Source organism: Onychostruthus taczanowskii, unplaced genomic scaffold, assembly GCF_017590055.1.
Source record: "Onychostruthus taczanowskii isolate IOZ18803 unplaced genomic scaffold, ASM1759005v1 scaffold19, whole genome shotgun sequence".
NCBI classification, from domain to species: Eukaryota; Metazoa; Chordata; class Aves; order Passeriformes; family Passeridae; genus Onychostruthus; species Onychostruthus taczanowskii.
In genome coordinates, this window is record NW_024499128.1 from 717,669 (window position 1) to 742,035 (window position 24,367).

Here is a 24,367-nt window from a genome sequence, read left to right on the forward strand (position 1 = left end):
GCAGCTTCAGCTGCCTTTTTTTTTTTTTTTTTTTTGAAAATGTCAAATTCCTGCGGCAGCCCAGAGGACGCGGGGAAGCAGCGAGGCAGAGATGGCAGGATAAGAAGGGAGGATGTGGATGATTCCCAGCCCGAGGGAAAGAGGCTGAAGCTGGGCAATGAAGGAGGAACCGCTGGAAAGGACAGGGAAGCAGCAGCAGAAGATGCAGTAATGCCTTGCTCAGGCAGAGAAGAGCCCGTGCCCGAAGGAAGAGGTGAAGGCAAAAGTGTAAGTGAGCATCTTCAGTGGCTCAGGGAAAGGGGGAAGGGCCGGGAGGTTACCTTTGAAATTATTTGTCATCCTGAAGTTGGTAATTGGGCATGAAGAAGAGCAGGATGAAGGAAATCGAGTGTCCCATCTCACTGAGATCATAACCATAGTCCTCTTTAATTCTGATCTTGCCTGCATGCTTTTTAGTGCAGGAGTGTGTGTTTTTATCTGGCTCTTACTGTCAGCTGCTTGCAAGATGTGTGTATCAGAGGAGTGATTTTTTTTTCATGGGGAGAAGGAATATGAACAGCTGAACTTGCTTTTCAGCTCCCAATATCCATGTAGAAATTGGGCAAGGATGGGTGCTTTGAACTGGACAGTTTGGGTTGTTTATCAGTCTGTCCATTCAGACTTTGAAGTGCATTCATGTCGAGTAGCAGTGTTTTACAGCCGGGGATGGGGGTAGAGCCGCCAGGAGAGGAGGAGAATTGGTGGTTAGAGATCTCATCTGGTGAGATTTTGCCAAAGAAGAGCTGCTGAGCAGTTGCCTGTATAAACATCAGCACTGGCAGATGTTTACACGAGGGTAACTTTGCTGCCTGGTTATTCAACTCAGCTCCTGTGCCTGTCAGCATCTCCCGAGGCTCAGCAGAGAGCTCGGGGCAGAGGGGGAGAAGGTTTGGATCCCCAGCCAGCTGAAGCTTTGCCCCTCCTGGTGCAATTCGGGCCAGGTACTTTTCCTCCACACATCCTGGCTGCTTCCCTCCGTCAGAAATACAGGGGAAGGGTGGTGGGGACAGAGTAAACTGGGGTGGAGGGTGTTTGCTGTGTGAGATGTCATAGGGAGAAAGTGTAGCTGGAGAGCTCACTAAAGAGCTGCTGGAGGTTTCAGTGCACTGATTTTATCCAGAAGTTTTCTGAAATGTGGGCTGTTTTCTCTCCTGGGATTGATATCCTGAATTTAGACATGCTTCTTCAAATGAGGAGCTAAGTAGATGCCCAGTGTTTCAGTAGGATTTACATTTTTAAACCATTTGAAAGATAGTTTATTTGGCTCCTTTTTGGTGGAAGAATCATCTCTAAGTGCAACAGTTTTCATGAGCTACAGAAGTATTGAGAATGTGCATAGAGTGTTGTTTATTTATTCAAGCCGAAATCTTTTATCAAGCCATGTAACTGCAGAGTTACACTTTGCTCTGTGTTTTGGGTTTCCAATGCTGTATGGAGTTAGGGTCTTGCTAACTCTCAGGCAGTGAAGTACCACACTTGTTCTTGCACCACTTCTGACAGAGACTTATTTTCCCCAGAATAAGTGCAAATTACAGGCACATTAATTGCTCAAATGACAACCCTTGCTTTTGGCTGGTTTTGGTTTTTTTTCTCTTCTACCTGAGAGTAAAGGTTTTAAATCCATTCAACTTTGTGATAAATATCTAGAAGTGAACACCACTATGAGTTGGGGTAAAAGTCTTTTTGATGGTACATCTTACTATAATACCTAATTAGGAGTTTTCTGAAAAATAAGCCTTAATTGAATAAATGTACTTTATCTGTTAAGGGATCATGCAGAATATATGACAATGATGCATACCTGAATCACTGGGCTCTGCCCCATCTGTGAAGCTTGGTTTAGCCCCTTACTTAGGTTCTACTACTGCAGCAGAGTTCTGTGCTGGTTAATACCTCTCCTTTTTTTTCTTCTTTTTTTTTGTCCTTTCAAGGACCTGGTATAGCTCCTCCAACTTTACAGTCTGGCTTTTTATCAGGGGATTGTTAAAAATATTCACAAAGCAAATCAGTTAATGAACAAGTATTTCACTGCTTGTCTTTCCCAAAATCAATTCTTAAATAGTTTTTATAATAAAATAATTGTTCTTATAGTAAATCTTAAATTAAACTGAGTTTGATTCAGAACTCATCAAAGCTCAGTGAAGCTTTTCTTTCCCTTCACTTGGAAGATTCTGGCTTGGGATGTTGCACTGCATTTTGTGTAAAGTTCCAGTAATATTTTTGCCTTCTCTTTTAAATCTGTCTGATTTGGAGGCATTGTTAGAAATTAATTAGGTGACATTTGAAATTCTGTTAAAATAAAATTTTTTCTCAAAGCAATAAAACTTGTTCAACAATGGCTGTAAGTGTCTGTCACCTTGTAGAGAGCAAGCTGCTGGAGAAGATGGACTGTGTGCCCTTAGGAAACACTGGAATGACTTCATTTCTGTGCTTAGAAGAATCTTTATTTTATAGGCATAGTGGTATGGGTAATCAATGCATGCATTGGAGGAACATTTCCTAATAGTCCATTATGTCTTCCACTTTAAAGAAGGACATTTAAAAGAAATTATAGGCTTTGACTCATTTTTGGACTCATAATAAAAAATCAGCACAGTGTGTGTGCTATTTCTCTGTTTATTCCACTGCTATTTGCCTCATCCAACATCATTCTTGGGTTCAGAAGGAAGAACTCTGCCTTGATCAGCTGCTCCAGCTCATTATTCCACTTGGATTCTGGAGAATGCAGACACAATGTATATTTTATGCTCCCGAAGTGATGTGGGCATTTCCTTGGCACCCTGAGTTTGCAGCAGGAGCTGCTGCTGGGCACAAGTTGGTTGTGCAGAAGGATCTTTGTGCCCTGGACAGAGCTCCCTTCCCTGCCTTGGCAAAGAGGGGCTGCCCAAGCTGGCAGCAGCAGCTGGAGCGGCTCCTTCCCTTGGTGCTGGTTAATGCAGTGACAGACAGGTGTCTGTAAGGAAGGCAGGAGCCTTCCTTGAAATGGAAAATGTAAACCCCCTCCCTCTGAATTATTGTAATTTTGAAATTAAGGGGCTCTTGGGCAAAGACATGGGAGTAGGAATAACAGCTCTCTATTAGGAATAATTAAAAAAAAAAAAAAACCAAAAAACCAAAACTAGTAATACAAAACAACACTGCCAGAGAACATGCCCTGTCCCCCTGTGTGTCAGGGTGGTGGCACAGCCCCATCCCATGGGGGCTCAGCCCTCCTGCAGTGCCAGCTGTGGTTCTGCTGGAGCAGGGATCCTGCACAAGGCTGCAGTTTTCCTCTGAAGCTCCAGGGCTGCTGGAGATGGGCCTGCTCTCCCTCTGGGAATGCAGGGCAGGAGAAAGCTGCTCCTCTGGGAATGCAGTGGGCAAAGGCTGCTGTGCTGTTCCAGGCTCAGATTGTATCCAGGTAGGAATGCTTGGCTCCTCCCCTGGGCGGAGCATCTCCCCATGGGATGCTGGAATTTGATCAGCCATGCAGGGACACTCATGGCCATGGACAGCAGAGATCTCCTGGAGGGAGGATGGGCTGTGGGAGAGATAAAGAAAACTGCCCCATGAACAAAGAGAACTGCCCAGCTCTGACAGAGGGCAATGGAATACACACCCCCATTTCCAACCTAAGACACAGAGGTGAAACTGGAACTGTTAATTAAAAAAAAATAATTTACTTCTTGCTTTCTCTTTCTATTGCCGTCATTACGGTGAGAAAGCTGCTTGTGGCAGGTGTGGATCACACAGTCCAAGGCCCTGGAATTGTTCCTTCTGTGATGTTTTTTCCTGGCAGAGCATCAGGATGAAGCCTTTGCTTCAAACCTAGGGCCTGCAGTTCTTGTAGTGAGGTTCAACTTGAGAAACCCTTCACTGGGTGCAGATGGTGGGGAATTGGCCTTGGGGAGAGCTGGTGAGTCACTGCTTTTCATCAAGAGTTTGGGTAAAAATCTTTAACCAGCTGCTCTGGAGAATTCCATCCCCAGCTGTGTGCCTGGGGGATGAGCACAGCTGTCAGCTCTGTGATGCCAGAGCATTGATTGTCACCCTACCCCTGACCACACTCTGGATATTGTTAAATCAGGCTAAAGCTGTATTTCCTGAAATGGTAGGAGTATGAAGAATTAAACATGCAAGTGCAGACTTCTTCCTGGGCTGATAGATATGAGATAGACTCATAGTTACTCACGAGTTACTGTGTGAGACTCATAGTTACCCATGAGTAACTGTGTGAGACTCATAGTTACCTAGGAGTAACTCTGTGAGACTCATAGTTACTCATGAGTAACTGTGTGAGACTCATAGTTACCCATGAGTAACTGTGTGAGACTCATAGTTACCTAGGAGTAACTCTGTGAAACTCATAGTTACCCACAAGTGGTCATCAGGAGTGTGGATCCTTGTGATCTGTGCATCATTGTCTTTCAAGAATAGTCCTTTTTTGTCTCTCTTTAACCAACTCTTTTTGCATATGCCTTTGGATTTTGGTGCAGAGATATTTCTGTATCCACAAGGCCATTTTTTATGATCCAAATTTCCCCCCCCCATAAATACTTGTGCCAAGTTTAGAGATGAAGATTAAATTTCCTGGGTTTGGTTTGACTTCTTAGTGTTCCCACAGCTTCTGAAACTGTGTTTTCATCTGTAATGGCACCTGAGCCAAGAGAGAGCTTGAACTTTTACCTTTTAAACAACTTTCAGAATGACTAGAATGCATTTGTGAATTAATGTACTGTTTAATTTTTTTTTTTTTTACTTGCCTTTGTGGGTACTTAGAAAGAAGGAAAGGGTACCTTGAAGAAAAAAATGCAACTTTTTGTTGCTAACATCAGAAGTAACATCTTTATTCAGTTTTGGGACTGTCATGTTGTAAAAGAAAATGTGAGGAAAAGTATCTGAAAAAGTGCTTAGGACTTTTGTAGGAGGGGAAAACTGGTTTTGCTGATCAACTCTGAAGAATTGACTACATTACACTTGTATCACATGACAGATCCAGCCTTCTAAATCTCAGATGTTGATGGAATTGTAAACCCAGTTTAGATGGGGGGATGTGACATGCTATGCAATGTCTTTGCACAGAGAACAAATTGTACCTTGTCATTACTTGGAGTAATTTGAGTATTGCTAAATTGTAGAATAACATACCTTGGAAAGCTGAGAAACACACATTGAAAAGCTGATCATTTAAAAGGAGGAGAGGAAGGGTTTTCTAGAGATTAGGATATGAACTTGGAGCTTCAGCTCAAGATAAAATTCCCTTGTTTGAAGGATGGTCTGGGTTCATGGTATTAAAAGTTCTGTCAAGACCTGGTGTGCATGTAGGAACTGAGCCCATCTGGATTCACTGCAGCAACTCCAGTGTGAGCCTTCAGCAGTGTGAGCTGCTGCCCTGGGAGGGCTTGGGGTAAATAACAAAGACATTAGGAGGTGTTGAATTTGAGAATGGTGTTAATCTTGATGAGTGAAATGCACATTTTTTTATGTCTTATGTTTAGCTTGGGTTAAAGTCATTTTTGACTCAATAACTCAGGGCTTTTTCATTAAATACATGCATAAAACATAGAAGGAAGAGTAGGAATTGGATCTGAAGGCTGGCAGTTTAACCTTTCTGTGCATTGTTGCCACACAAGGTTTCACTGTGTTAGTGCAGTTTCTCTCATAGATTTCCTGGTTTAGGACATTTATTTGCTCCTTACAGTTGGTTTATTACAAAACCTGATTTGTGTGTGTATGGCTTTGTGATCATGATTGCATTTATAAATATTACTTTAAAGAGGAAATGTGTTTGAGAAGGGAGAAACTGGGATGGTGGGTTTGTCTGGACTGAGAGTCCAATTTAAGGTGCTGATTTCTGACTCTCAGGGTTCTAAGCAGATTGAACCATTCTTCTGTCAAGGCTGTGGTTTAGTTCTTTTTCTCTCCTCTTTATAACAGTGTTTCAATCTGTTGAGTTCCTTTTGTCCTCAGACAAGATGGAATGGATGTGTTTTAGGAGAGCACCATAAATTGAAAGTGTTTTGAAGAGCAGGACATTTGGAATGCATTGCAGACTGCATCTGCCTTTCCTCTCGTTCCTTTTCTGGGTCTGATTACCTAATTAGAGGATAACTTCAGGATTTAATCTATTGACTTGTTAGGCAGACTGTGATAGATGCTGGAATTACTGCTTTTGTTTTGATTCAGAGCACAATCAAGTTCTGTGATCCAGGACAGAGACATAATTATTTGCCTTCGGAAGCGGGAAGAAAGGAGATGATAATTCTTTAGAAGTCAGTGGTGGTATTGATGCAAGGTGCTGGAGTTCCTTCCACAGGAATATTTGCTAAATCAAAGTAAAGGAGCTTCAGTAGAAAGGTGTGGATAAATCAAAATCGGTTTGGACTTGATTCCAAGAACAAGAACAAGTTGAAGGGAAATGTTCTCTCTAAAACTGATTCATCCTCCTGTTAACCTCTGGCTGGTGTCAGCAAACTGTCAGCAAACAATGGCACTGCAGCCTGAGCAGGAATAATTGCAGCAAGGAATTGCCTGAGACAAGGAAAGGCGGCAGAAAGAGACCCATATCAATGACCTTGTTTTGCCATTTTTCCTGTAGCTGCACTGGATGGCAGGGGCTAAGTGTGCAAAGCTAAGGGCTTGGTGTACATTATCCTATTATTTTGTGATGAGGGAATTTTAATTTAATTCAGCAAATAACTGCCTGTTTTCAACAAGCAATTTCAACCAAGAGCAACACTGGCCAGTTGTGTTTACTCATTGGAAGTTCAATTTCACTGATAAGGAACATTCATGGAGCATTTCTATCCCAGTCTGAGCAATCAATTGCCTAATATTACAATTTTTGTAGAGTGACTGGACTATTACTTTTGATTGAAATTACAAATGCATTAAAATCTTCCAGAGTGCAAAGGAAGACATTTGTGATCTATGTTGAATTAGCGGAGATATGAAATTAAGATATTTATATATTGCTCTCATTTGCTATGCTTTCTCCTTCTGAATGCAATGTCAGCCAGGAAAATATTTTTATTTCAAGTCTCTGTGATTTAAAGATTAATAAAATTATTTACTTTACTTTGGTTTTTTTTTTTTTTTTTTTTTTTACTATTTGCAGTCTTAGTCATTAGCCCTCACTACAACAATAAGGAATAAGCCCAGAAGCTATGCAGAAATTGAAAATGGAATCAGGCTGGTGCTTCACTGGCTGTCCCTTTCCTGTGGAGTACTCAATGTTCAGACTCATTTGGGATGCATTATTACTAAAGAGTTGCCTATTTTGTTCCATTAAATTAGGCTGCAGGATCTGCTGCACTGCCACCCATGTAATTTCCCCCTCAGGAATGCACTTAATGTGTTCTGATGTTTGAATGCTTTCCCCACTGTGCACTTCTTAAACAGCCCAAGGAGTTACAGGCAATCTTGTCTACACTAGAAAGGATGTCATCCTTTAAATTCAGAGTACAGAACCTTTAATTTCAATGGTTGTCTCATGTTCTGATCTCTTTTCTTCTGGCACTTTAAAATGGGCATAACTGGTCCAACACTTGTGAGCCAGTTGGTCACTGCCAGCAAACTTCAAATAGCTTGGTGTAGGAAAAGCTGAGTGACTTAACCTGGTGACTCTAAGTGCTAGATAATGAAGTAATTCTCAATTAGTTGTACTGATAATTAATAAAGGTTCATCTAAGATTCACAAATCAATGAGAATTGTCTGCAGTCCTTGGTAAGGATACTTCCATTCCAGCCTGAAAATAAAACTTGTTTAAAATGAAAAAGATTTCCTGAGCACAATAATTCTTATACAATCTATTCTTTCACCTGCTGCTTTTCCCCTGCATGTTTCCAACATATTGGAATATATCAGCCCTACTGCACAGGGATTTGGCTTTAGGATCCCTAGGAAAGGACACAGCTCTGGTTCCCTCATTTAATGGAAAGATCTTTCTTTACTGAGTTGGTCACTGGGCAGAAGTGGAAAGGTGAGGTAGAGAAGCTCCTGGGTGTCCAAGGTTTTATGGCAAGGATTGTGCAGGATCCTAACAAGAACTGAGCAGGGACACCACGGAATCTGCCCTGGCATGGACTCAGAAGGGTTCTGTGTTTTCCAGTGTTCTGTTTTCCCTTGAAAGCTGAGCAAGGACAGCACAGGATCAGCCATGAATGGATGCACTGAGAGGGCTCTGCATTTCCCCAGCTCCTGTAATTATTCTGATGATATTGATTACCCTGAAGCATAATGAGATGGTGAAAAATTAACAAATTCTCACAAAGTTTCCATTCCTTTTACTCTCTATGAATAGTTTGGTAAATTCCTGTTTCAGCTGAGTTGTACTGTGCATTCAACATGCATTATCTTCAGGGAATGTTAATTTCAACAAAAAGAAGGCTAATCACAAAAAATATAAATGGATTTAGTATGTAAAATTATGAAGTCATCACACTGAGTCTGTCATAGTTCCTTGAGTTGGGCCACAACTAAATGGAAATTAAACATTCTTATCAATAATGCACTGGGGAAGTAACATCTGTTCTGAGATGCTGAGAGGTTGTTTTTTCATTCACTAAAATATTTATTTCAACTAAAAACCCTAATCTTTTCACTGTCTCCAGAGGGCAGAATCATTGACTGTTATGTTTAGAAACTGTCTGTGAATTACAAGAGTCCATATGAAATGGAAAGAATTCTGATTGAGCAATTAATCACTTTTTACTTAATTTAAAATAAATAATGACATTACAGGAAGCTGTTGCATTAGCTCCAAAAAGAAGACTGATTCTTGGAAAAGCAGCAGAACAAAATTTCTCTCTCTCACTATAGGCTAGTTTTCAGCTCTTGAAGGCACAAAAACAATAGTTTTTTGTGATGTGGCAATATTTTCTTCTAATTAGCCAGGGTTGTGTTACCCATGTTACATAAAGGTTGCTGTTCCTGGCCACCCATTTTCAGATCCTTCTTAGATTTCAAGGCTAGAATTGACTGCTAGACCCTGGCTTCTGGTAGAAGTTAATTCCATCTTCCTAAATTCTGTTTGAGCTAGAAAATGGATTTTTTTACAAAAACAGCCACTGTTGATTAAAGGCTTCAGGTCACGGACAATTCCTCAAGTCTCCAGGTAAATTTCTTGCTGTAGATAATTATTCTTAGAATAAAAGTATAAATCCTTGCCTGGAGTTGGAATTTGCCCAACTGCTCATCCCAGCCTGAGCGGATTGTTTTGCACCAGATGTTATTGACTCCCATGATGGGAATAAACTCATTTCCTCCTCCTGGATAAGCCAAGCATCTGGATCCATGAGCTTTGTTTTCCGTGCTGCAGGTCTGTGCTCCCCGTCTGAAATAATTCATCCGTGCCCTCGCTGGCTCTTTGCAAGTTCAACATTTTTGCAGAAAGCTGATTCTGCTGGATGTCCCCTGTTAATATATCAATGGTTTAGGTACTGCTCTGGCCTGGGCTCCAGGTTCATTTACCAACAGCTGCCAATGCCACAAAACATTCTGTGTTTGCCCACATGGAAGTGTATTTTTGTCAGACAAGCCCAGAATTTATGACTGCAATTTGATTAAAATTGTCTGAAAATTACCAGTGCCTTGATTTATACATACTCACTTTCCAATTCACTGGGAAAAAAAAAATCACTGAATAATATTCATAGAAGAACAGATCCTTGTGGGCTGTTAATTACAAAGGCATCTTAATTGGAATGACTTTGCTCCTGCTCCTTTTTTTCCCCCCTATCTGCTCAGTTTTAATTCATTTGAAAGTGTCCTGTGTAGCTGTGCACACAAACCAATATAGAGCTGTATGTTACTACTTTGGAGTGGTTGCTCAATTCTGATTTAAAAAATAAAATATATGTAACTGAGCCAAAAAATCAAAACTAAATTAATATCTTGTTATCTGTTGGCAAATTTTGCCCCACCCAGTGATAACTTTCGAAGATCCTTAATCTTCCCAGCTGAGAGGTCAGTTTGGATCATTGTGGCTCAGCCCCTGTGTGGTGGCTTGGGACTCTGTTCCCCTGGGGGTGTGTGCAGTGTGCATTGCTAGCTGAGAAGCTTTGCACCAAAGCAAAATGAGGAAAGAACCCCCAGAAAAAGCCCAGCTGTGTGTCTGAAATCAGTTCTGTGTCTGCAGCTGCCTGGTCAGTGCAGGAGGAGGGTGTGATGGAGCTGGGAAGGGACCAGGAGAGCCCCAGTGCTGAGTGCTGCAGCGTGACTGATTGATTGATTGATTGACTGATGTCTGAGTGCCAGCTACAGAAATCTCCCCTGCAGGGGTCTGGAATCACCCCTGGGGGCTCTGGGGTGGGCACAGGGAGGTCAGGGCCCATCAGCAGGATGAGGGGAGTTCCCTGGAGCTGAGGGCACAGCTCTGGCTGTTTGTTGGCACTCTGGTGGAGAGCGGGGCTGGCACAGGTGGGGACAGTTTGGGCTGAGCCCTGGCAGCCTCTGTCTTCTCCTGGCAGTCTCTGTTTTCTCCTGTGTCATAATAACATTCTCTCAGTGGTGTTTGTGCACTGTCAGTGTTGTCTTTGCCAAAACACTATATAATGTTATAATTATATATTAAATATTATATACTATACATTATATACTATATACTATATATTATATATTATATTAATAGGCTATATATTAACATAATGTACTAATATATATTATTACAGTATTATTATATTAATGTAAAGAATACTTATTAATATATTACACATAATATATTTATATTAATATAATATATTGATATATAAAATTATATTGTATTATACATTGTATAATATATTGTATTATAATATTATAATATAGGCTGCAACATGAAAGGTAGGTTCCCCCAGCCTGGGGAGCTGATTTGTGGAACACCTATTGCACAAGCTTAGCAAAGTCAGTGCCTGGTGGTGCTGAGAGGACAGAGGCATGGGTTTGTGTTGGTTTGGGTTTTTTTTTCTCCTGTTGGTTTATTTTTCACTGGGGAAAGAACATAGTCCCACAGAGTAATATCTTTGCTTAAACCACCTCATTAAAAAAAAAAAAAAATCAGTAATTCCTGATATTTCATGCCAATTGCTCAGTTCTCTCATTAGAACTCCACATACACAAATGATAGCATCCCCTTATCTGTTCATCTTTTTAAAGCTTGTTTTTGTAAAAGGAACAATTACTTAAATTGCTAAAGTAGATTTTTATTTTTTTTAAGCTTGCTGCTCTTAAATCTGTTTGCTGAAGGAAAGGGTCTCTTTCATGTGCTGTTCCTCAGCCCCTCATCTGGAGAAGCTGTTAGAGATCACTAAATCAGCACTGGGATCTGAATGCTGCCGCAGAAGAAGCTGCAGGATGGAACTGGGTGCGTGTGTGTGATGTGTTTGATGTGACTGTGCAGATGTGTGCACACCCTCGGTGCTGCTTTAGTCGTGCATCAGCTTTAGTAATTGCCAGGATACTTTTCTTCTTCTGAGCTCAAAGTGCAAAATGACCTCCTTGAAGAATGTCTAATTCTGGCATGCTGGCCTAAGGAATCCTGGAAATGAAATGTGCCTAGAAACAAAAGTTTTGACTTTCTCAGTCACTGACCCCCTTCTTGGGCTAAAGAGCTGTTGTCTGAAGAAAATGATGACTTTCAAGGTGTAAAATCTATTCTCTGTCATGTCAAGAGATTGCTAGGACTTTGAAAATTCACTGATCTTTTCTTTCTGCTGCTCTTTAGTCTGAACTTTTCAAATTGCTTCCCTGGCAGCAGAGGATGGACAGTCTGGGGGTGTGGGGCATGGTTCCCACTGGCAGAGACCACTACTCCCAGTCTGTAGCAGAATAACTGGTAGCACTCTGTTTATTTACTCAGCAATATCTTCAGAAACTTTTTCAAAGAAATGGACGTTTGTGTATCCCTTACTGGGAATGTGAAGTCAGGGAGGTGACACCAGCCCTCTCTGCTGTCCCAATATTGGAATTGGCCCAAGGCAGTATCCAGAGCATTCTCCTCACAAAAACAGCACTCAAAACCCAGAATCACCCACTTTCCTTGGAGTGCCTTGTAGCAAAGTAACTCCAAAGGCATCTGGTGTGAAGTGCTTCAAGTGCCAAAGTGATCAACAGCTTCAAGTATCAAAAACTTCAAGTTTCATCTGTAATAAATGATATAAAATCATCTGAACAGCCACCCTTATGAAGGCAGTTTATTATTTACAGAGACATTACAGGGGATTTGGAGGCAGGTTGATGAAATGTCACTGCTTTCACCTCACACAGTAATTGTATTTTAATGAAGTAAAGCCTCTCAGTTGCAGAGACGTTGGCTGGTGGGGGAATACCAACAAAATGTAAGGGAATAAACCGGAGAAAGAACCTGCTTTTCTCAGAGGTGTCAAGAAGAGAGAGAACTAATTCAAGGAATTGTTGTGGAGCTCCCAAGGTGCTTCAGTGTTCTTGATGCTCCCTTGAAGCCAAGGAAATCACAGCAGCACAGGATGAGACCTGTGTCTCACTGGAGCTGGATGTCAGGGTTTATTCCAGCAGCTTTGCTTGGTCCTTGACAATGCTCAGAGAATTTGGTGCTCATTGCAGTGTTCAACTCGTGGTGTTTGTCAGCTGTGCCTGCTGGCACTGGGTCAGAGTGTGCTGTCCCAAGATCCATTCCTCTTCAGGAAATCACCAAGAAAAAAGTGACTGTGGGTCTGACAAATGTTTTGTTTTCTCCCTTTGCATGGTGATTTTCCTCCTCTATCTTTGACTCAGAAGGAAGTTAAAATCTCTTTGCTTTTAGTTATATTTATAGTAAGTATATTCTACTTATTTATATTATTTAAATTATTTATTATAAATATTATAATATTATAATATTATAATATTTATATTAGTTACATTAGCTCAATCAAGGATTTCCTGACTCCAAAAGCATCTTCTTAACAAATTTTCCAAGAATTAGTTGCACCACCAAAAACAAGTAGTTCAAATTCTCGTATTCTAGGATTAGCCACTTTTAAGCAGCAACAATAGAAGTTGAACATGCACATCTTCATTAGGTTCAACTAAAACTTATTTTGAAAAGTACCATGGGTTTCTCTGATGAAAGGTTCATATAAACTTAGGAAATGTGTTTAGTATTGCTGGTAATAAAAGCGCAATTTCTTCTGAAGGGCTGATAAGCTACAGCTTAAAGGTGAGTTTATATATTCAATGTAAATTTTTTTCATTCAGTGTCAGAAAGTCCTGCAAAGGCCAGGCAGATTCCCCACCTTCAAATTAATTTTTCAATATGACTACAGCAGAGTTTGATTTGCAAACACAGCATCTAATTTCTTTAGTTTTGGCTTAAGGAAGCTGGCTGATTCCTATATAACATCTACTGGACATATTCTGTTTTCTCTTAAACTGAGAGGGTAAAAACTCCAGAAGTGACAGTGGGATCCTCCTAAATCTCCCAAGAGCTGAGCCAGAATCTGATTTTTTTTATGCTCAAAACTTTGAGCCCCCTGATACTTTCTGCAGAACTGACAGAAACATTTCATTAAATGAATTATGATGTTTGTTTTCTTGTGTTTAATTTTTTCCTGTTCTTTATGGTATGGTGCATTTGCATGAAAATGGCATTTTGAAGAGTGATCTGTTCCTGACGCTGGTCCCTCAGCTGGAGGCACAATCCGTGCTTGGATTTGCAGTTAGTTGCTGTGGAAATGATGGCTGCACTGGCAGAGCTGGTGCTCTGCTCTTGGGAGGAAAGGGAGCAGCAGGAGCTGATGCATCCTTAAACCACCCAAGTTTTCTGCAAAGATTTCTGCAAAATTACACATATCAGGCGAAAGATGAAATTGAGAAGCCACACAGACAAAGTGGAATGGTCTTAAAAATGTTTCCATCCCTGACCTCTCATCAAGCCAGTGTCAAAATAGGAACCAGCTGTGCTGCAGAAGGAACAAAGTTTGTTGGAGCCTACAAGGAAATGCCCAGAGCTCAGAAATGCCCAATTCTCTATTTTAACTTGATTAGGATACCTGTGGTTGGAGCAGGATTTCTGTGTTCTGGGGGAGGAAATCATCACTTCAAGGTCTGAATTAGGAGTTCCTGAGGTATGAACCAGGATAAGCACGGTGGCTTGAGTCAGGCACCAAACCCACCTCAAACAGCAATGCAGAACTGTGTTAACATTGCTTAAAATCCTAAAAACATGTTCAGGGAGAAAGCAAAGCAGAGCTGGATTGAGATAATTGCATCTTCTGGGAAAGTGGCATTTTGTACTGCAGGTGTGTGCTCCAGCCCTCAGTTCCACCTCTGTCCTGTCCTGGGCAGAGGAAGCAGATGGTTCTGATGAAGGTGGAGCTCTGTGAGACTGAGACCAAAGAGCTGAACTGCTTTTGCAGTTCCCTGAAGGTTTCCCTCCCTTATAATGACTTGTTTTCTTAGTAACAAGTTCTCAGTTTTTGCCCTCCCAGCTGTCAGGAGATCAGATATGATTTCAGTTCCGTGGGTGTTCTAAGGATGTCTTTGGGGAAATTACCAAGAGCAGCCTTGGGAGTTATATTTGGTACCAAACACAGGATTTTAGTGTGTGGAAAATGGTGTTAAAGAGAGAATGTCCCAATCAGATAAAAGTGTTTGTTTAATTTTGCCCCTTGTTCTCAAATTCATTTTGAAGGCAATGAGTTGCTGGTTTTTTTTGTTGTTGTGGATTCACTCAGTTTATGGATTAGCAGCAGGGTTGAGGAAGATTCCTTCATGGTTTTCATGGAGATGAAACAGCCAACACAAAGCAAAGCCTTTCTTCCTTGTAGCACGAGGTGCCTTGTGGAACACGGTCAGAAACTCTAAACCAGGAGGCCTGAAGCAGGATGTGATGAGAAGTTTCCAAGCAAACATTTCCCAGCATCACAGCAGGAAGGTGGAGTGAAAGATTGCTCCCTGGAAAATGTGCCCAGATGTCTGAATTGTCACTGCTGACCTAGGTGCAGGTGTGTGGGTGTGACCTCCTCTGACAGGGCAGGCTGGCACTGCAAACAGCTCCAGTGTCTGCAGCAATCTGTGCCCCAGTAAATCTGTGTCCCAATAAATCTGTGCCCCAATAAATCTGTGCCCCAATATTTGGTAATTACTAAATGAACTGAGAGGATTGGCAGTGCCTTTTCTGATACAGGCACTTTGGGAAGTCTCACTGCTTTGTTCAGCTGGAATTCTCTTGCATGGCTCTGTCCTGAGAAGTTGGCAGCAAGGCAGAGAGCTGATCAAAGCTGTCTCAGTGTGCATCTGCACAGACAGGTCACAGCCCAAAATAACACAGGGGGCTCTGAAACCCAAACCAGGTGCTGAGGCCATTATCACATTGCCTCCAGCGAGGGCACAGATCAATCCTTCACCCTCCCTGTCCTTTCTGCAGTTGTTTTTAGAATGCTGGTATTTAGGAACCCCCAGGCTCTCTCCTTTGCTGCCTCCCCTCAGCACCCCCTGTGCTTTCGTGTCCCCTCTCCCAGGGGGGTTTGGTGTTCAGGAGCCAGCACAGCTCTCCAGGCTTCTGCCTCTCACCTGAGACTTTGGGAGCTGCACCAAAAAGCTGCTAATTAGAGAAAGGACCACTTTCTACCTCCATGGCCTGTTCATCTGCAAGATATGAATATTTTAATTTCCTTGAGTGATTAAGGAGCTAAACTTCAAACCTCATTTTATTATGCTGTGGCACTGCCAGTTTGCTTTCTTCTACTTTGCTTTATTAATATAAACACTAAATAGCCGTTCTACCTTCCCACTGTAAATGCTGGAAGGCTGCAGTGGGAAAAGAAAGGAGCCAGCATCACTTGCTTAGAAGAATAAAGGAACTAAATAATCCTGAAGCTGATTCCTATCATTTATCGTGTTCTCTGGGCCATACCTGTTATGGGGAAAAAAATAAATTAGTTTCTGTGAGAATGAGGACAGTTGTATCTGTGGGGACTCAACTGCCAAATGTCACCTGAAGCATTATAAAATTTTCCAAGAGATTAACACTAAGAAATACAAGAAATTGTACAATTAGCATGAGAAAAGTGTGTGTGTGTATATATGGAAACTCTCTAATTCTTCTAAGAAATATGTAGGATTTATCATCAAGCTACTCTTGGATTACCAACTCCAAGTATTAAATTGTAAGTAAACCTCTTATTTTTTTTTTCCTTCACATCATGAATCTGCCTTCAATCATATTATAAAAGTAGTAATTTTAGATACAGTTTTTCTGTTAACTTCTACATTTTAAGCTGTTTGGGTGATATTTTAGTGACAGATTTATCTATAAGACTGCAAACAGGAATGTAAGCTGCTACACAAGAATGTAAATGAAAAGCTGAACTTTTAGTAAAGCTGAGTTTCTGAAATAATTCCATCACTTCAGCTGTACAGAATTTCAAGAATAAACCAAAATGTTAATGAGAGACTTGATTCAAAAACTGGAGACTTAGCAGCATTGATACTTCCTTGAAATAAAATTCTTTTAAATCAAGGGAAGTTTTAAATGGATTGCCAGAACAGCCTTTACTGTGACAAATGGTTTTGTTTATCCTGTTTATCAATTTTTGAGTTCTGCTGGCCAGGCAGGTGAGCTCACAGCACTGGTGGCCTCACCTCCTATTTCAGCAAAACCTGGGATGTGCAGCTGCTGTCACTAAGTGGGGATCATTTACTTTCTCTCAGCAGACTTACAAAATAATTTTAGGAACTTTAAGACCATTTGAAGCAGGATGAATTCAAGCACTTCATAGGGATTTAACTTGATTTCTTTTTTTGAGCAGGGTTGGAGGACAAGTGCTAAAATAATCCTGTCACTATTTAGAATGTTTGAAGAGAAATTTTAATTTTTACTGAGATGAAGATTGAATGTCCATTTTGCACAAGTTCTTCATTCTCCTCTTCCCTTGCTCTTTATAAAATATTTAGATGGTTTGGGAAGCTCAAGTAAATACTTGGAACTATTACAGCAAGAAAATCTTGACATAACTTATTCAGCATCAATTACTGGTGTGTGCCTGCTCTTCAGACCTGTGTGGTGGCATTGATGGGCTCACTGTGCACAGGCCTCATCTTCATATAAAAGGGCTCCATCCATCTGTGAAGTGGTGAACCAGATGCAATTAGCATTTTTAAAAATAATTCACAGTAATAGCATACTTTTTGACAGACAGAACCCCAACCTCTTTACATTTTCTTTGAGGCTTCTGCTACTAAGTGCAACACTTCCGTTTATCAAAGGAAAAAAAACAATGTACTGCACAACCCAACCCAAAACTCTTTGAAAAGCCATTTTTGGAATAGAACCCACGTGGAAGCTCTGAATTAAAAATGGTGATAAATCAGCTGAAACCAAAAAGCCCAGTTTGCTGGGGTCCTGGCTGTCCATTCCCTGCAGCAGGCTGCTCCCGGAGATGTGCTGCCCGCTGGGGCTGGGGCTCCCTCCTGGGCAGCCTGCCATGGGCTGGGCATGTCCTCCCCAGGGCAGAAGGGATGATTTGGTGCTCTTCAGTAGCTCCTCATTTACAGAAATTTCCTCATTTATGTGCTCAAAACCCCCTGAGTGTTAACACAGTTTTTAAACCCATCACAAGTTCTACGGTCACCCCTGTTTTGCCCAACTTGTGCATCGCCTGCCTCTGCCCTATTTACAGAGTCAGAAAGGCATTTCTGTGCAGTTTTTTCTTGCTTCTGTTCTTCCACAGGGTTGTACAGCCTGATTTGGCTCTCCATCACTAACGGGGGCAGGTGTGTGAGGTCACACAGAAGGGAACACAACTCCTCCCACAGGCTCTGCCTTGTCTCAGAGGCACTCGTGCTTTTCAGCACTGTGTAAGCTCCACTTCAGCCAGAGGTACTTAAAACTCACTTTAAAATAGGGTGGGTCTGCTCTCATCCTCGAAGTCAGGTGTCTTTTTCATTGCTCTGATGAAGAGGAGAGCAAATCTTGGGCACACTGCAGCAGAATCAGATTTTTCCCTCTGGGTCACAGGTGGCTGAAGAAAGTCCTGTCACAGTCTGGAACTGCAGCAGGGTGCTTCCAATAAAGTGTATTTTGGATCATGCTTGGTGTGTGTGGGAAATAACATCAGGAAACTTCTTGGTGGAAAACTGCAGCAGGCTCTGGGTGAGGTGGTTTCCAGGACTCCAGTATTTAAAGATTGATGCAAATGCCTCTTGCACTCAAACCATGGTTCAAACCTGCTCACTGCCTTGTCAAGAAGTTGCCTTCTGCAGCTCTTGGTCTTCATTTCCAAGTCCCTTTAGGTCTCTGCCTGCTGGATTGATTTCTTTGTTACATTCAGAGGCAAAATGAGCTGTCCCTGCACAGCACTGGCCATGCTGACAAGCAATTGCTGATTTTCTGCTACAGGTTTAGTGTTCATCTGCCAGCAGGTTCAAATTAATCTCTGGTCCCTCAGTCAGTCAGCAGGAGAGCATTTGGTTGTGTTAAAACTCAGCTGAGCAACTGAGAGGAATCCTGAGTGCCACGTGCTCCCACAGCTCAGGGCTCGCTGGGGGATGTGTTAGAGCATCATAGAAACACCACCTGCTCTCAGTATTTGCTGATCTGTGAAGCCACTTTATTACTCAGGTGTCTAACAACATGCAAATGTGTGTATTAATGGCTTCTGTGCCGTAAAAATGGCAAGTTTATAACTCTGCACTTTATAGAGCCTGTAGAATCTAGTTAGCCAAGTGTGCTCTGTTGGAAAACAAGATTACAAATCAATTACTCCTTGCTTGACACAGCTCAGATCTCTTTCCTGAGATCCTTGTTCAGCTGACACTGGGAAAATGAACATGCCTGGGAGTGTGACCTATTATTCAGAGGGAACTGCAGGCTAATAGCACTTTTGATCATTGAGAAATCTATTATTTTTTGACCTGCAAGACAGCCTAAATGGCCCACTTTTATAAAAGGAAATTTATAGGTTCATGAGATCTAACATTCAAGCCCTTCTTAGCTGGGAAGTGCAGACCAATCCTAGATGCAGAAACACAGGATTTTTCACTAAACCCCTCTCCTTTGCTGCAGTTTATTCCCCAGGGGGGCAAAGTGCAGAAGAGCTGATTTCAGGAAAGCAACTGCACCTTTCCCAGCAGAAGTAATTTATCAAAGTATTGCTTTGAAGCATGGCAAGGATTCAGTGGCACTGAATCCTCTTTGTGGTGCATAAAAACAGAGATCAAATCTGATTTGGCTGTTGAGGCTCAAAGATTCTCAGAGCAGACTTCAGGCTCACAGATTTTCTGTTTTCCTTGAATATTGAGCTCTAAGAGGAGGGGCTGGCCCCACAATCAGGCTGTGGGTGTCACTGGAGTTACCATAAGGTGTGTGAGCTTTGCTCTTGGAACTTTTGTTTTCCAGTGTGTGCATTTTTCCTGCAGAGTAATAATGCTTGGGGATTTACTATTTATTTTTATTCTCAGGTTTAATATTGCAGCAGAAATCTATAGCTGACATTCACCATGTTATTAAGCAAACGTTTCATATGAGCTGTGGTTTATTTTTTCTTTGAGTGACATGACCATACTTTCTTTTAAAACTCAGTGCAAATAAAATCTCTGGATTTAATATTCTTTTTTCCTTTTTCCCCCTTCTTTTAAATTTTTTTTTTCTTTCTCTGCTATTGAATAGGGGAGTCACTTCAGGTCTTTGCTATTTAGTATTCATTTGGGGGTGGTGTCTGCAAAATTCTCTTTTTAGAAATTAAATGTGGCTCTCGTATTATAACAAGCACTTTGAATCTAACACAAAATCAAAAGGAGTCAGTAATGAGATTCTTGTTGCCTTTATCCACCCATTGTTTCTTGTCTGAGTAAAATTTAAACCAGACTTTTTTCCTTCTCAGTGTTGGGCTTTGCACTTGACAATTTCAGCATTTTTTTTGTATTGTGTTGCTATTTCTTTGCAGTGATGTGAGGACAGGTATGAACACATCTTCTGTGGCTCAAGAATTCTTGTCTTGTATAAATCTGTGAGCATCTGATAATTTAATGTTAGTTTCTGAATATCACAGGCCCTCAACCTGAATTAAAGGTATTTTTAGGTCATGGGACTACAGACACCTAAACAGAAATAAGTGTAGGTATTAATCATATTATTGTAATTACTATATCATATTATTAATATAATATGATATAATAATGTTATACATTATATATAATATATAATATGATATTAGATACAATCATATATAACAATATTATATATAATATAACTATATAATATTTATGTATAGATTTATATTTTTATATATAAATATATTCATATTTATATTTGTATTCAATGTTTATATTTATATATGATTATTATATATAATAATTATATATTATCTAATAATATTATATAATAATATTATATATAATTATTAATCATATTATTATAATCCAATAAGTGTATTTATTAATCATATTATTAGTATTAGTATATATTTATTGATTTATTGATTTATTATTTCTAAGTTTAGATATTTCACTAAGTACTGCAAAAGCCTGAATCCTACATCTCTGGTGCATAAGAGCTGGAAAATGTTAAAGTACATATTGAAATATATTTTCATCATAATGAATCTTGCTTTGACTCATTGGTATGCAAGCACCACGTAATTAAATGTAATTGAAGTACTCTGCCAGAGGAGGTGTGATCCCACAGTGATTGCTCCTCGTGTTCTGCTCTGCAGTGTGGTCTGGGAGCTGAACTGAATCCTGTGTTTGACCTGCACAAAAAGAGCAGCAGCTGCCATTTTATCACACTACACCTGCATTTTAAATGCTGACAATTAGTCAATATAAACTAATAATGAAGCAGCAATAGACACTGCTGAATATATTCAAGTGGATGTAGAATTTGGGTGAACAGGCATCATACACACATACTGCAGAGGAAAACAATTTCCTACCCAGATTTGTAACTAAGAGCATTCAAGGATTCCATGTGTTCTTTCAGTGATGTGAAACATCTCTGAGTTTAGTTTTTCTATGGAAATACTGCTGGAACCTAACCAAAACATCTTCTGTAATTAGTGAGGTGCTCTATCTATATCCTCTGTGTGTTTTTGTCATCTGTGTTTGTTAAGATGTCTTGGACTAAGTTTGTTAATTCATGAAACTGGACATTCTTGTGCTGCATTTGACTGATATAAACAGGAAACTCATGTTCTGCAACAGTGAGTCCTGGACTGAACAACATTGGGCAGGTATTTAAAATGTAATATTTTTTCAGTTTTGGGCTGCTACAAGCTGTGACCTTCACTGAATTTGTTGGAGACTGAATTAGGGGTATTCTTATGCCTTGGGACTACAGATATTTAAACAGAAATAAGGGTATGTCTATATCTGTCAATCTAGGAATGGAGAGAACTCCCTCTGTGGCTGTGGTTTCACTGGCACATTGCAAGGCTCAGATAGAGGATCTTTAGAGCAAAACTAATTATTGCTAATAGGTGACTGATAGCCCTGACTTCCTTCAGAAACACTGCAGCACTTGTTGATTCACCTCACATCAGCCAGTGTTTGCTGGGGTGAAAATAGCCTTTCATTCCACTGGGAATGTGCTGTGGAGGGGACTCCCTGCAAATTGCTGTAGAAGGAATCCAAAGATAGGGTGGTTTGAGAGGGATTTAATTACCAGGAGTCACAAATGGTTCATTGCCTGATGGAAATGAGCAGTGTAATTGCAAATCTAATCTGTTCATGCCTGGAACTTCAGCAGCCCTAATGCCTGCAATGGAAATTGCACCAAGTCCCTTTCCAAGGCAGGCAATGGTATCAATTTGCTTGATTGATATCTTCCTCTTGGCCACAGATCTGTCACTGAGCAAATACTTCTGACACTGTTGAATTAGTTGAAATAATGATGGCTATGTTGTGTTGCTCTGGGAAGTCAGGTGATTCTAATGATGACTCTGAAATATTTGGAAAGAAAAAAAAAATCCAGTGCTGCCCTCAGAGCTTTTTCCTAGCCTATAAATACTGGAACTTTATGCTGTGTTGTAGCTGTAATGCAAATAACTCCAGAATTAATATATCCAGAAGAAATAACATTTGTAGTGAAAAATACATATGACAGAGTAGCTTTTGAGTACAGTATGCTAAAAAGGGTGTCAAATTTACTTGGCTCTATCGTAATGCACAAATTGCCTTCTAAAGAAAATTACTATTTCTTGTGTCTGAAAAATGTGCTTTAAAGTTTGTTTTGCTATTTAAAGCATTTTTTCCCTGTACTGTTACCTGTTTCTGCTGTAATTTAACTGGATCTTGCTGCTTCTCATTCCTAAAATATATGGGCAGTATGTGGACAAGATCTGTCAGTGTATGTCTTGAGATCTTAAAGCAAGATTTTGGAGTGGTGATCAAAAGAGGTAGCATATGCTTCCAAATCCCTTTGGATTAAATATGCTGATTTCTGAATGTCAAATTTAACATTAAAGTTAGATGGGAAATGAGCTTCTATTCTGGGGAAGAAAATGAAAACATTTCCCTGAAATCTTCTTGAATTTAAGCTGAGGTGGTGTCAGTTGTGTAGCCATGAGGCTGCTGAGTGAGGTAACTTGTATCTTTCCCTTATTCACAATTCACTGAAGAATCCTTTACAATTCCAATGAATAACTCCATCATGTGAAAGCAGTGTTTGCTTCCATCCCAGTTTTTCCAAGCCCTAGGGAAGAGACTGTGCAGTTCTTGGAGATTTACCCTGCCTAGAATACAGTCATTAATAAATGTTAAGTTTCCAGATTTGTTTTTGAAATGCAGTGGGGCCTTACTCCAGTATTCATCCTAAATTGAAGCCAGGCAGAGATGGGTGAGCCTCAGAGCAATCACTAAGCAGCATCTGGAGAGCAGGAGGTCCAGGTCTGGGCTGTGTTTATTTAACTCCTGTCAGGTACCTGAGCATATCTGTACACCAAGAAATGCCACACATCATCTCTTGCAAGCCAAGGTTCCTTTGTGCAGGAAATGCCACACATTATATAAATAACTAAACTTGGAAAAATATCTGAATCTGGCTCTCTTGTCCCTACCCTGCACAAGAAAGAGGCTCTGGAGTCACCTGGTGATTCTTGAAGTTCTATTTTCAGCCCAAGACATTGCTCTTAGGCAGGATTTCTTTGGGCAGTGTAATTAGCAGGAGCTTGACCATTGTGATAACAGCTTGGGTTTATCACTGCCCAGTTATCTCTGTGAGGAGAGCAGTGTTTCCTGGGGCGTTCTGGTTTTATCAGCTGTATTCAGGGAGCAGCACACCTGCACATTCTCCCAGAAGTCCAAACTCTGCCCTAAAACTGGCCTTGTTAATACCAGAGATAACATTCTTTTCCATTTTCCTAGCCTGGCATGCTGCTTCTCATTATTCCCTGCTGCTCGTGGCATCTGGAATTGGTTTTTGGTCTTCTCCTAGAAGTCCAAACTCTGCCCTAAGACTGGCCTTGCTAATAGATAACATTCTTTTCCATTTTCCTAGCCTGGCATGCTGCTTCTCATTATTCCCTGCTGCTCGTGGCATCTGGAATTGGTTTTTGGTCTGCATAGTACAGGGACAGCCCAAATGGAAGGGGTAGGTGTGGAGCCCCAGCCCTGGGCTCTGATTTACCTTGTCACAGACAGCCTGTGCTGTCCTTGCTGAATCATTTCTCTGAAAAAGCCAAAGAAACTCATGGCTCAGGAAAAAAGGGAAAGCTAAAAGCAGAATGAAATAGTGACTGAATGTCATGGATGAGCACTGCAGAGCTCAGGCCGTGCCCTTTGCTGAAGGGTCAGAGCTGGCAGAGCAGGAGGTGCCTGTTGGACACCTGGGCGAGGCTGAGGTGAGCCCGGGCAGCCCCTGCTGGGTGTGATCCATGGGAATGCATCCATGGGAATGCTGTGTGATCCTTGGGAGTGCATCTGTGGGAGTGCTGTGTGATCCTTGGGAATGCATCCAGGGGAAAGCTGTGTGATCCATGGGAATGCATCCAGGGGAAAGGTGTGTGATCCATGGGAATGCATCCAGGGGAATGTTGTGTCCATAACTGCCCACTGCACAGCCCCTGCTGCGTGTGTGATCCATGGGAATGCTGTGTGATCCATGGGAGTGCATCCATGGGAATGCCGTGTGATCCATGGGAATGCTGTGTGATCCATGGGAGTGCATCCATGGGAATGCTGTGTGATCCATGGGAATGCATCCAGGGGAAAGCTGTGTCCATAACTGCCCATTGCACAGCCCCTGCTGCATGTGTGATTCATGGGAATGCCGTGTGATCCATGGGAATGCTGTGTGATCCATGGGAATGCCATGTGATCCATGGGAGTGCATCCATGGGAATGCTGTGTGATCCATGGGAATGCTGTGTGATCCATGGGAATGCTGTGTGATCCATGGGAGTGCATCCATGGGAATGC

At 41.1% G+C, this 24,367-nt stretch overlaps 1 protein-coding gene across 1 annotated transcript in view; it reads left to right on the top strand.

Moving 5' to 3' along the window:
• The first annotated feature begins 39 nt into the window (after window positions 1-39).
• The window catches only part of RBFOX1 (RNA binding fox-1 homolog 1), a 1,146,709-nt gene continuing 1,122,381 nt past the window's right edge, over window positions 40-24,367 (top strand). The window contains exon 1 of the mRNA XM_041401522.1: window positions 40-267. Coding sequence (XP_041257456.1) covers window positions 40-267 — 228 coding nt within the window. The remainder of the gene's footprint in view (window positions 268-24,367) is intronic.